General features: G+C 38.2%; 1 protein-coding gene across 5 annotated transcripts in view; it reads right to left on the bottom strand.

The window, feature by feature from the left end:
• MACROD2 (MACRO domain containing 2) overlaps positions 1–13,744 on the bottom strand; it is an 897,605-nt gene that overhangs the window by 271,027 nt on the left and 612,834 nt on the right. For all 5 annotated transcript variants that reach the window (XM_014966420.1, XM_014966421.1, XM_014966424.1 and 2 more), the window contains exon 8: positions 2,187–2,260. In XM_014966420.1, coding sequence (XP_014821906.1) covers positions 2,187–2,260 — 74 coding nt within the window. The remainder of the gene's footprint in view (positions 1–2,186; positions 2,261–13,744) is intronic.

Genomic DNA, 13,744 nt, shown 5'->3' with positions numbered 1-13,744 from the left:
GATTCAGGGTGTTAGGAAACACTTAGTATAAAACCAAATAGCGATACCCACCCAAACTCAGAAAATAGCCGTGATGTAAGCTCAGTAGGATAATTTTTAAAAATCATTTTGTAGTCAGGACAGCCTGAGCTCCTTTCACCGTCTGAACATTCTAAACTATAGCTGATTCTATTTCTAAGAATTCAGATTAAATTGGAGTTTGTGAGGAGCAAGATAGGATGTTTACAGCTAGGCAGCCAAGAAGGCCAAGAATTAGAAAGGAACATGTTACAGAGAGTGAGAAAGGAGGAATCATGCATATTCAGTGTTCATAGTTTACACTAATCTGTTTGGACCATAAATACAGTGGCATTTTGCAAATACAGGTCAAAATACATGAAAAATTATAACTCAAGAGTCATGAACATATATGACAAACACTGTCACTTCAATCACTATCTGCTAGGAACCTCAAGTCCTCTTCCAAAACAGACCTGGGGCTTTCCGATGACAAGGGGAGGAACTCACTTGAAGTCTACGGAAGGAACGAGAAAAACGTAGAAGCAATACGCTAACTAAAAGAAAGATGGAAAGGTGACACGCAGGACATGTAGGAGTTTCCAGGACAGAAGCAGAAAAAGGAAAAAAAAAAAAAGGGAAGACTCAAAGTGAAAGTTGTCTTATAGCTGAGAAGCAATGGCTGAACCATAGAGAAAAATACTTCAGAAAATAGTTTTCATTGAGAAAACTTCTACCCTTTTGATAGGCAGTCTAACAAATGAAGTCAGGTTTCTTGTAATATCACTAAAAGTAATTAAGGAGTGTATATACAGCACATACCCAGCTTTTGAGGAACAAAAGCTTACTTCTGGAGCCAAAAAAGATTTTTAGCCTTTTTTTTTTTTTAAATTATGTGGTAAAAAAATACAATTAAGAGAAATTATAAAATGGCAAAGCAGTGTAAACATAGAAGTTCTAGCCTTACACTTAAGGGTTAAAATTACATAGTAACAGACCAGACTCCCAAAAATACAAGTCCAGAGCTAGGCTGATGACACCCAGGCATACCATCCAAAACTCCTGCTCCACTGCTCAGATTTCTTAAGTCACACAGCTCAGTGCTACAAAGAACCAGTGTCCAAACAGAGATGCACTCCTTAGTGTACCTTTCTGAAATCAAGTTTGAAAACTTCAATTTACCATTCAAATCTCAACATAGTATTTTTTTTAAATTCCAAGCTGGTAAAAAACCAAACAAACTTCATAAAACTGCTAAATTCAGACGCTCACGTAATAGGTTCTCTTGACAAAAAGCCCCCCCTGAATATATTGCTAGAGGAAAAATACTACTAATTATGTCCCCGTATTCAATGCATCTGCACTGGATGCTTTGTTAAATATTTTCAGACAAAAATACTGAACAACTCTAGCTGTCTGAAATCTGCTGGCTGTCGTTGTGAGGAAACAGGCATAGCTTCAGTTTAAGACATCATGATTATTTTATTTGTTCTGTCACTTCTATGTTGCACTTCTCCAATTCAACACTAGGAACTATCAGCCTGCTAAAAAGTCAAACCAGAGAAAGACAAAAAATAGAAAGGGGAGTTACGGAGATAGTTCTGATGAAAGTGGTTTTTTTGTCTTGTAAAAATAATCACCATCGTGTTGCCACTGGAAGACGACCAGTCCTGTCAAAAATTCACAGTTGTATCACATATCTAGTGAGTGTTCCAGGGAAAACGAACACTTAACTGTAAGCAAACCAAAAATTAATGAAAATAGAAAATCGTGTCATACAGCCCTTTACTGTAAAGTGATCCCTGGAACACCACTGACCTTTGGTGGCTGTTTCCACTGACAACTGTTACATACATTTCCTTTCCAAGAATCTCTTTATTATTACACAAAAACTCTGACGCTCAGAAACAGCTTAAGAAGAGAATAGTCTTTTACTTTGCCAGGAAAGATTAAATGCACAGGAAATGCACAGTATGGTTTCAAACAAAGGTATTTCCCTTCAACTCCAGTGTAGCTTTTAAATATAACAATCTTCCCCCGGCTATATTGTCCTGACCTGATTTCATTGGTTTTAGACTAAATAATAAAAGTCTTCAAGGCTCAATTCTATGTTTACTCTTTTCACAGTTTTGGACTCAAAGACCATAATCTTGAAGAGAAAATTGGAAAATTTATATTTTATTCCATACCTCATTATGATTCTTGCTCAACCATTCCTTAATAGTGTTAAGGGCAATGACAGCAGCAGGCTCATTTGGAAAACCTAAAAACAAAAGAAACAAGAGATAAATTAAAGGCACATATTTTTCTACACATATAAGAAAACAAAAATCTGTGTATTTCCCTATCTCCACCCCTTCCATTTTTTGGACTATTCTGGGATTACAACTGGTAAACTCCATTCTTCACAGATTTGTATAAAGGTTTTAGGTAACATCAATTACTTTTGTTCCCGGCTAAACAAATTGAAAATAGGTCCAGTGATGCTTTATGGGATTTTATTTTTGTTTTAAACTCTATTTAGGAATATTCCACAGCTCAAGAGAAGTAGAAACAATAGAGAGATGTACGTGCATCATACTAGGCAGGTAACAATATAACACACACATCACAGTAACAAATACTAGGCTTACATTTCATGGCATGCAAGAAAAATTCAGATGTTTCTTAAGGCATTAGGGCTTTCTTAAGGCTTTCTTTGTTCAATATGTCAGCAAACCTATACAACACTATGACCCCGATGCCATAAGGCTTTTAAGGATAGAAATATTTTAGTTAGAAATATCTTAATTTATGACCTAAAACATAAAGAACAACTTTGGAAATTAGAGAATTCATGAAGCATAAGCATATGAATTTAAGGCCTGATGCTGCATGATATACTAGCGATAGTAACTCCCCCAGCACTAAACAATATCAGAAATCTTTCCAGGGATACAGACTTTTTGCTTTGATGGTCTCTATCTATCAAGTCTAAAGATGCTTTCATTACTTAGGCAGCCTTAATTTAATTTTCCTTTAAATTCCTAACTTGAGGGCAGCAAATCATTTTTGTGAGGATTTAAAAATAAAACCCCATAAGCTGTATGAATAGCTCTCAGTAGGTTAGATTAATAGAAGTCTTTGAAGAGGTGGAGCTGCAGGCACAGTGTACAAGCAAGCAACAGGGCTTGATAGAAACAGTCATGAAATTTGGCATACAGCTGTGTGCATATAGCTTTTTTTTATATCATACATCACCCTCGCACCGTAAACTGAAATGCAGACACTGCAAAAATTAGTAGGTATGTCCAGCTTTTTGACCTAGCACATTATCCTCCAAAATCCTATCTTCTTTAACCTTTTTTCACAACTACGCATGCTGCTGGATGTTTTGAAGTGATAGATATCAGCCATCCAGCAAGCGTAGGAAGTAAAACAGTCAATGTTTGGGTAATACTGACATTTAGCACGTGCTTCCTTTGCAGACGTTTCTCAGGAAAGCGTGCTTTGGAATTCTTTTGAATTCTTTTTTTTCCAGGTCCAAGATTGAAAATTATCTGAGATTCTGCAAGTGTTACTGTGGATACTTCCGCTGCTGCTGGGAAAATATATTCTTATGACATTTAATAATGCTGCTGATATCATCAAGGCATATGTCTTATGACACAAACTAATGAACACGAACAGAACCCAAAGCAGGGACTTCCAACAGCCTCATTTTGATCACAGAAAAGAACAGACCTCTAAGCAGACCGTCTGCTCAAATTAGCAATATCCTCTCCAACAAACCAGGACTTTGTAACATAGAAATTCTGTACCCTGAGTGTGGTGTATCTGCCTGGAAATACAATGAACACCATGCAGAGGGAGAAATGCGTATTTCAGATGACTGGTATACCATTGTTTATGCACTGAATGGTTTATTTTCAGAACAATTCTCTCTCCAGCAAGATTCACATTTCAGGCTTGTTTTTTACTCCCTTGCAGCAGAGTATTTGCCCAAAACTGTGATAAAGCACTGGCAATTTTAAAGAATCATAAATCTGTCCATAAATTGTACATTATTTAGAAAACTGCTGCCATACTAACCAATCTTAAATAGAACCTTATCTAGAAAACTGGTGTTCAATTACTCCTAAGTAACCACAATGTAAAAGAAATAGTTCAGCAACCAAAATAAAACGCCTTGAATTCTGTGTGTGATTTCAGAAAGTATCCTGGAATCCATAGAAGCCTTATGACCACTTACCAAAAAAAAAAAAACCCTCTAATTAGTATTTTACACACATTTCTAGCAATTTTAATGAAAGGATTACCTTATTGGCTTTATGCAGAAGCAGGATGGAATTAGCCTCCTGTTCCATACCCTGCACCAGCACAAAAGACTCTGTCTCTGATTCTCAAAGAGAAAAACATCTTGTTTTATAGGACTGGGTTACAGGGAGATAAAGTGAGATGGGATCTTTTTAAACATGTTTTTGCGTTGTTTTTATCTCTAAGCTACATTTGTCTGCCATAACATTTCTGGTCTGCTCTCATACACACACCCATCCCCCTTCCCCACTTTCCTTTCAGCAAAAAAAGCAATCTCAGTGAGCACGTGGGAATCAAATTACTTGAGAGAAATGAGCTCAAGGAGCCTCACAGTTAACCGACTGCTGGAGCAGCAGCTCAGGCAATTCTGGCTAAAGGCTCAATTTCACAAAAGATAAAACAGGTAAAGTAATAAGAGTGACACTGGCCCGTGTTACTGCAGTGAGTGCTCCTCCAGAATACTGAAAAGGACAAGGGCACAAAAAGGCAAAGAAGCATTAGCCATAAGGTACAGGCAAGTGGTGCCTCCGTAGGACTTCACCGGGTTTATCCAGCTGGAGAAAAAGAGCGGATTGGCAGGTTGTAGGTCATGGATACGTGTGGGGTGAAGCATATACCTACTCCCCAACACAAGCCTCTAACTTGGGCTGGGCTTCCTACATGATCCCGTGGCAAAGCTGGCATTTTGGCAACAGATTTCGCTACACCACAAAATGGGTGCAGGCTGTCTGTGGTTCCTAAAGAGCTGCTTCAGCAAGTGGGAACTTTGCAGTGCCTGCAAAAATCATATCTCACCATCTATTACCAGGGTCCACTCCCACCCCTTCAAGCACAGCAAATCCTAGAAGAGAGCAGCCACCACCTCTTGCACCCCTCTTGGTTTGGGAGCCTTCCTTTAGCTTTATTCATTAGAGACAATGCCACAGTGGGTGCAAGCCCGGTAAGTCAGGAATGAGGGTCTGCAGAAAGTCCCGCAGGATGCAAAAGACATAGTGGGTGAAGGAAGTCCTGTGTGCTGATGTGGGTACCAGCATCACTCTGGCTACAGCAAAACTCAGAAATCTCCTCTCCCATGTTGCTAGTAGACATATATACCACTACATTCACTCCCTAAAACAGATGACTGTGCCTTCATACTCCCCACTACAAAAACTCCATCCTACTACCATCACATAAAATACACCTCATCTGAACTCCACTGCTTTCGGTATGTCCTTGCAAGATATTACCCACGGTGACAGCCTATGAAAGCTTTTAAAGGTCTTCAAACTTATGAGCTTCTGCACTTCTTTCCAGGACTTTACCACCTTATTCCTGGAAATTGTAACACTGACCTGAGAAATGCCTGCTGAAACAAGCTGTACACTGTGCAAGTTCCTGCAGTTGTCATGGCCATAATTTTCCAGAGAAGGCATGATAAGATCCAGCAGAATTATTTTGAAATATTTCATATTAAATAAATGTGTCATTTTAGAGGAGAAGAACTGAGAAAGATAGTAACTGTACAGATACATGTTGAAGTTCCCCTTATATTTTGTATTTATTCCCTGGAAAGCAACCAGTAAGAACATAAGTCCCCCTGTTTCATCAATGTACAGAAACTAGGCAATGAATTCCCTGTTGTCAGACATTCTACTGTAAATGCTCAGGCTTTTGTGCTTGAGGGATTTAGCAGAGAAACATTCACACTATTGAGAATGTCTGTTACTGTATGTCTAATTTGTCTGTGCAGTATCTGAAAAATGTATACTAGAAGTTCTTCAATGAGTAACAGTGCAACAAGAATTTTCTGAGATAAAATTAATAGAAACCTATTTAAGGGACTCCCAAATTGTATGGAGATGCTGGTAGCTTTATCAGTCTCTTTTACTGTGCTCAATCCAATACTGCATCTTATTAAAAATGTCCAACTTACAATCAGGTAATATCACCTCCTCACGAAAAGCCCATTAACAAAACATAAGTACTAAATAATCAACCTTTAATATGATGCAGCTGAAGATGATGATAACAGATTATATTGGTTAAGTTATAATACTAACAAGCAAATGTCAATCCAGAAAATCACTTCAGCAGCTGCACAGGTAAGTGATAAAATTTGTCAGTTTAACTGAGATGCCTAATGCTTTCTGTAAATCAGTTCATCCTGGTAAAAAAAAATGTCTGCATGTTTTTTTCTTACCACAGCCTAAATGCTATGCAGGTTTTTATTTATTTAAGACTGCTCCCTTCTCCATGGTTTCTGAAAGGCTCATCACAATCTTAATATTCTTATTTGCCAGTTTTAATGGTTTAATTTTGAATCATGGAAAAAGCCAAAATGCACTTTAACACAAATAAGCATTATGTGCTTCTTCTAACTTTCTCAGAGGAGTATCTTCATGGGCACATTTGTGCCTATATCAAGATGCAACAGTTTACAGACTGTTCTCGTGTCCTAAAAATCAAATCCTAGTCCCACTGATTAATCAAAATGATTGTCAAAATGTAATAACTTCCATTTATTTAGTTTAGGTATTTGTCAATAATGTTTAATTGCATGTAAGGGAAGCTCTTCAAATAGTAGCTCAACAGCCACATTTTGTGCAAGCGTACTGAAGGCCTTCTCTGCAGTCAGTATGACAGGGTATTTCCACCATCTAAGTGGGAATCATCAGCACCAGATGGTGTGGAAAATACTTTTCCCAGGTTTGTTTAAAAAAGAAAAAAAAAAAAAAAAAAAAAAAAAAAAAAAAACATTTAACACAAATAAGCATTATGTGCTTCTTCTAACTTTCTCAGAGGAGTATCTTCATGGGCACATTTGTGCCTATATCAAGATGCAACAGTTTACAGACTGTTCTCGTGTCCTAAAAATCAAATCCTAGTCCCACTGATTAATCAAAATGATTGTCAAAATGTAATAACTTCCATTTATTTAGTTTAGGTATTTGTCAATAATGTTTAATTGCATGTAAGGGAAGCTCTTCAAATAGTAGCTCAACAGCCACATTTTGTGCAAGCGTACTGAAGGCCTTCTCTGCAGTCAGTATGACAGGGTATTTCCACCATCTAAGTGGGAATCATCAGCACCAGATGGTGTGGAAAATACTTTTCCCAGGTTTGTTTAAAAAAAAAAAAAAAAAAAAAAAAAAAGAAAAAAGCACTAAGCATTTATTCCATATACACTCTGAAACCCAATATTATTATCGGGGCTAAAAATGCTTTCTGAATCACAACAGACATGCGAGTAACTGAGCTTCATTATGGCCGTGTGGGTTAAGGCTAGCTATTGACAGCACACTAATCTTAACACTTCAGCCTTATCACTTTATGACAATAAAAGGAAACAAACGAGATGCGCAGCCCAGCATGCCTGAGGTGGGGTTACTCAATACATTCACTTGTCCTTCAGTTGTGAAATTCGCAGTATAATCTTGCAACCAATCCCATATAATCATCTTGTCAAATATATATTTTAGTAGTCAAAATGAAATCACTCGTGCTAGGTTCATTCCCATTACCATGCTAAATCTGGCCTGTTTGGAAGCAGAGACGGTAATATTCTACCTATATGCTTAGGTTGTTGCTAATGTTGAGCTTTATTTCTTTGTTCCAATAACTACAGTCCCATGAGGATATGATAAACAAACTGACACATTGCTAGCGTGATCGTTTTTGTGGACGCTCGCAACCTGGAAAGGTTGGATCATTTGGATCAGCTGCACTGAAGACTAAACAGGAGAGCCATGAATCTTCTGCTAAATAACCTACCTTGCCTTACTGAACTCGTTCAGCCAGAGAAAACCTTATTTGCTGTCCTCTCAAAAAGTAACTCTCAGAAAGACAGTGAAATTAAGTACTGTGAAAAGCAACCAGTAACCTTTCTGTTACCCCAAGAAACAAAGCTGAATATATTCACGGTATCCCTTACAGACTATGCTAGAGCAATTAATTATTATGCATATGAAACGTCAAGGGAAAATGAGAAATTTTCGAAATGCATAAACAAAGCATTCTTCTGAAGAAATCATTATATGTCTCTCAATTCCTCTCAAGCAAGGAACATGCCTTTTCATTTTCCTTGAGTGAAAAAATTCAGCAGCAACAGGAAAATACATACAGCTCCTGAAGAACGATTGCCAATTGCATTCAACCGCTGACATGATAAAGAGGCAGCTGGCAGAAGACAGTTAATAAAGAAACCCAAAATAAGCATCTAGAAACTAATGCAAGAAACCAAATGTCTCTGCTATGGGCGCAGTGACAGAAAGCTACAGGTAGAGTATTGAAATGTCGGAGAGCCCTTCTTTATCCACAGCAGTGCACTGGGTATCTCCATGATCCCTGAGTCAACCAGTGTCAATGCTGGCACCAGGGCACACCATGAACTTCATGCACCTCAGCAAAACCACCACAGTCTTAAAAGCATCAGCTGAATATAGGTGTATACTATAAGTATTTAGGCCACGTGAACAAATAGAGAGGCTTGTACTAGCTTAGTATTCCAATAAAGAAAAACTAGATCTTAAGTTTACCAAGCTCCTAGATATTTGTTAGCATTGGGAGAGAAGGAAAAAAAATAAAGTTTTACTGAAAATGCATTTAGACTTGAGCTGCTGAAGAGGAATAGAACTTTGCTGTGAGCACCTTATTGCAGGATGTATCATACCGGGATTCTGCAGGAGAGCTGAATATTTACAAGAATTTAACTTTTCTGCAGCAGTCAGTAGATTTAAGTCAAGATTTCGGTTTCTTTCGTTTTCCAGCATTTATAGGGAGCATGCTTGCAGGGAGACCACATCATGGATAAACAGGTTCTCTAACAGTCTTGTAAAAATATAGCGAGCAATACCCAGAGACTCTCTGGGAAGAAAACTGCTTCAGAGCTGTGCTGTTTACGGTGCTATGTGATGGAGGTTTGCTGTCTGTCAGAGTAGTGCTAATGCCCATGTGGAACATTAAGGCTTCAAGCAGAGCATAATAGGGGAAACAGCAGAGAAATACCACAACATCGAAAGGGAGAAATCTCACTACTCTGGCAATTAGCATTCTCATATGGTAAGAGAAAGTAAATACAATGCAAATGCAAGTGAGAGATATACTTACACAGATCGTTTTGCAATTATAAAATCTACCTATAAGATTGTATATGCAATGTTTCTGTAAATTACACAGCCCTTTAGACACATGTATGCAGCTGTTCCTGAGCTCAAGTACATCATTCTTCTTAAAACACACTCTACACCATATCCAGAATTGCTATTCCAAAAAACAAGTGCTGTACAGAGAAATGTTAATTGAAAGAGGTTTCAAAGTGTACATGAGCTCCTTAATGCAAAGTATTTCATCTTCTACTTATCCATATATAGTAAGCAAGTTGTTTTTTTAGAGTGGCAACATAACACGGCAAAAGTAATTTGAAACAAAGTGTAAAGCACTAGTCAACTGTGAAATCTCCCATCATACACTGAATTGAACGGCAATGGGATATTGGCTTCATTGTAGCTACAATTCCAACTACTTTAAGCATTTAAATAAAAATGCCTTGTTGTTCTCTACTGAAACAACCTGTAGGGAATCAATCCTACCTTCCTGAAGAACCTTGCTAATGCTGCAAGAGATAAAAACAAGCAAAACCCCCCATACCCACACACTCCGAATTCCACTTGAAATTGGTTGTTTTTCTGAATAAAAACCCAACGTGGTCCGATGCAGTGACACTTAACCTTTACTGACACTATCCCAGGCCCTCCCTGACACGCAGTGGCTTGAAGCACTGAGGGAAGCCTAAGCATCCAGAGATCTGCTCTTCAGCAACAGGAATAAAGTAATGACTCTGGACCTTGCAAAGCCCGTTTCCCTATGGAAACACATCCTGCAATTGATTGCAAACTCTAATTGAAGTCTCCCCTGAAGTTGAGATATTGTCAACATGCCTCTCCTTGCTGGAGTCCCTGATGTCTCCTAATGCATCTGCCACTACAGGCTGGGCAGGGGAGGGAGAAGGAGAAATTGCTATGAGAGGCTCACTCTTCTCCTTGCTGACAGGATCTTCACACAGATAGTGGGAGACAGGAAAGCCCACTGAAGTGCAACAGGTTGGGGTGGAGGAAGAAGAGGAGAGGGAGGGAGAACAGGCAGCAAGATGAGGAGCAGGATTTTGGGGAGGAAGGCTGAATTTGACAGAGACAATACCAGGGCTCTTGGCTTTGCTGGAGCTCTCAGTATTTTGACTAGAAGAGGCAGCACATTGTGACAGGAGTTACAAGGACTTGGGGATACACATGTATATAAGGGATGTGAGGGAAGACAAGCTACCGCAGCAAAGTGAAGGGAGATGACAGCATAAAAAGTCTGAGAAACTTCAGAGGAATAAACATTCACATGCAATGGACACAAATACAAAGTCATGTAAAGAAAACAGCCCAGCTCTATCCTTTAAATCACTTCCACCACATTCAATTGCTCTGACAGATGCAACCCAAAGACCTAGCTGGATTATCTAAACCCAACAGAGTACTTGGTGAAGGCCGTACGCGTACCGAGAACAAACAAAACAATCTGACATTATTTCTACTGAAGCACAGTTCTTATCTCCTCTCCAAGGGAAATAAAAGATTTCCTAAAAGCGCATAAAGAAAATCGGCTGAAACTACATATACTCATTCGTTGTGGGGGAGGAAAAAAAAAAAAAAGGAAAAAAGAAGATGTTCTTTTATCTTTTTTTCTGAAAAGACGTTTATGGAAAAAAGTTATAGGGCAGGTTGGGTGAAAAAGCAAGATACTGTGCGAAGCATATTTAATCTACTTAGTTTACACTTTTTAACAAATACATTATTGATTCTTGGTTTGTGTGTATTATTCACACTGTGGATTTTTTTTTTCCCTTCTTGCCTCAGGCAGTGATAAACCATACTAAAGTGTCACACAGACCAGCAGGTATTGTATTCAGGAAGTTTACAACATCTCAAAACTGAAATATATCCTGATAATCTGGAATTCAAAAATGCCAGTACATTTTGGAGGAAAAGAAAGGGAGGTACACTTTGTATTTGATGCTTAATGTCATCAGTTCTTCGCTGTACAGTAGGGCACTTCATACTACTTCAACACCCGCTATGTGAATGCTACTAAAACAAAACTTGTGCAGGATGTTTGACTTGATACATCATTGCACTACCTCAACGTTTTATACATTAATTTTTTAAGAGGAAGCATTTGTTTTTCCTTCTTGCCTAGCTACTGCTTCATTTCTGTAGAAGCCATTTACCTGCCAAGCGATGAGCTCTATCCAAAAGTACATATCCTTCTTTTTGTCCAGCAAGGATCACAGTGCACCTAATTTGGTTTTATGCTACTGTGTGTATCAGCAACCACACAATCCATTCTAAATGAACAGCTTAATTTCAGGCTGTATTGCAGCAACTCTATAAACAAAAAGTATACAGAAGCCACCAACAGCTATTCTACCCTTCCTCCCAATGCTGCACTGAAAACTTTTTGCTTGTTCTGTTACCTGAGGTCGCAGCAACATACACAAAAGGAGAAATGAAATTAGAAAGTGTTTTAGGGATTGGATTAATGGAAAAACTGGTTTAAAGCAAGAGAAAGGAAAACTCAAAATTTAAAACTCTGATTCCGCAAACCTGACTGGTTACAACTGTGCATCTCATACTTCCAATGCTCTCAGCAAGTCCTCGTATGCTAAAGAGAGTAGAACAAATGATTAAAGGGTAAAATACAAAACTATACTCTCTTGGAAAAGCCTGACTCTTCTTCCACCTTCTTTCTGCTTTTTTTAGGACTCATTCCCTCACCTGCTAATTATCTATATCCGCATTAGCACCCCCTTACTGCAACACTTCTCCTGACTGACAAATCAGCCCCTACATCAGCTGCCTTTTAAACCTAACAATAGGAGGTGATCACAAAATATCCCAGATCTCATCAGGTTCTTCAGCGTGTCAAAAGATCACAGCATTAATTGTCAAACAAGTATTTTTTGAAAATATGATTTCTGATATTATCTCTAATTTGCATTTCACTCACAATTATACATTTACAGAGTCTTGCATACTTCAATCAAAAAGGAAATTAAATAACTAGTTAGTGGCACTTCCAATCCCACAAATCCAAATCCAATTTAGTCTTGATATGAACTTTAGGTCTTATTAACACTTGTTTTAAATAACACTTTCAGCATTTATTCTGACAAGTTGACGTGATTTATATATATATATATTATTTTTTTTTTAATCATTATACAAGCAAATGCGTTCTGCTTTGGCAATTAAGGAAATCCTTAATGTTTAAAAATGTTTAACAAACGTCAACGTTTCTGGTTAGACCAATATTGGTAAATCCAGCTTTAAAGTGAAGTCACTTCGCGAGATGCCATTCTCCAGGGGTAAAAAACCCAAACAAATTTATTTTCCGTGACATTTTGAACAATATTCAAATTGATACAGGAGAAATACCAATGCAAATGAAAATTACTGTAGTCAGAAGCAATGCCCATATTTGAAAAGAAGAAGCCTATGCTATGGTTGGTTAGATCAAGCAGCGAAGGATATGGAAGACTAAGAAATTTCCTTTGTCCAACAACCCAGTGCAAATAAAGCAGCTGATCTGGACAATTTAAATGTAAATTTCTTACCACCTGTTAGACAAGTGAGATTAAAAGACCTTCACTTAAAAAACAGGTATCTCCAGCCTGAGTCTTTAAGTGAAAATTGACCTCCCACCTCAATTTCCTTGTAAATGCGGCCAAGTGGCAGCAAAAGGGGTGGTTCATTCCAGCACTTTATTAAATTTAGCTTGTGTGTACGCTCAGTGTGAGATGACCCACTCTGTGCCTGGGGAAAACAACACTTTGGAGGCAGATCTCAAGGCTGCAGGCAAACATCACCAATCCCCTCGGAAACACAGCAGCCCAAGTAAATCAACAGCCAGCATACAGTAAAGCATTTCAACTTACTGGATGGAGAAATGTAATTGATTATTAAGCAACAAAACAAACTAATAAAAGAGCTTTAATTAGAGCAAGCGTAAAAAGGAGGTGGGTCAGTTCAAAGGAGCTTTTTACATAATCAAAACCAAATGTAAGCATTAAGAGTCGAGCTTATGAAGCGGTTTTATCAAATGTGATTTCCATAATTTTATGAAAGGGTCCTCTCTATATATACATTTACATTCAAGATAGCTTGCATTAACATGATAGCTGCACATCTCCACCCTGTAAAAAATACCACTGCAATATTAAGTTGAGTCAGGATTACTTCAGTGAATTACCATTATGCAGTCACCACCCTCCACAGCACTGTCTTCCTCTCATCTCAGGGGACAGAAACCAGTAAAACAACCCCAAAACTGCACGGAGGAGGCAAAACAATCACGGAATGGAACAAAATCTAGATAAATCAGGGCAATTTGGGCAGGTTTAGAGAGGTTTTACAGCCCTCAAGCCGGG

Source organism: Calidris pugnax, unplaced genomic scaffold (assembly GCF_001431845.1).
Source record: "Calidris pugnax isolate Ruff unplaced genomic scaffold, ASM143184v1 scaffold31, whole genome shotgun sequence".
Lineage (NCBI taxonomy): Eukaryota > Metazoa > Chordata > Aves > Charadriiformes > Scolopacidae > Calidris > Calidris pugnax.
Note: the sequence above shows the minus strand (reverse complement) of the source record. Positions and strands in the feature narration are given on the sequence as shown.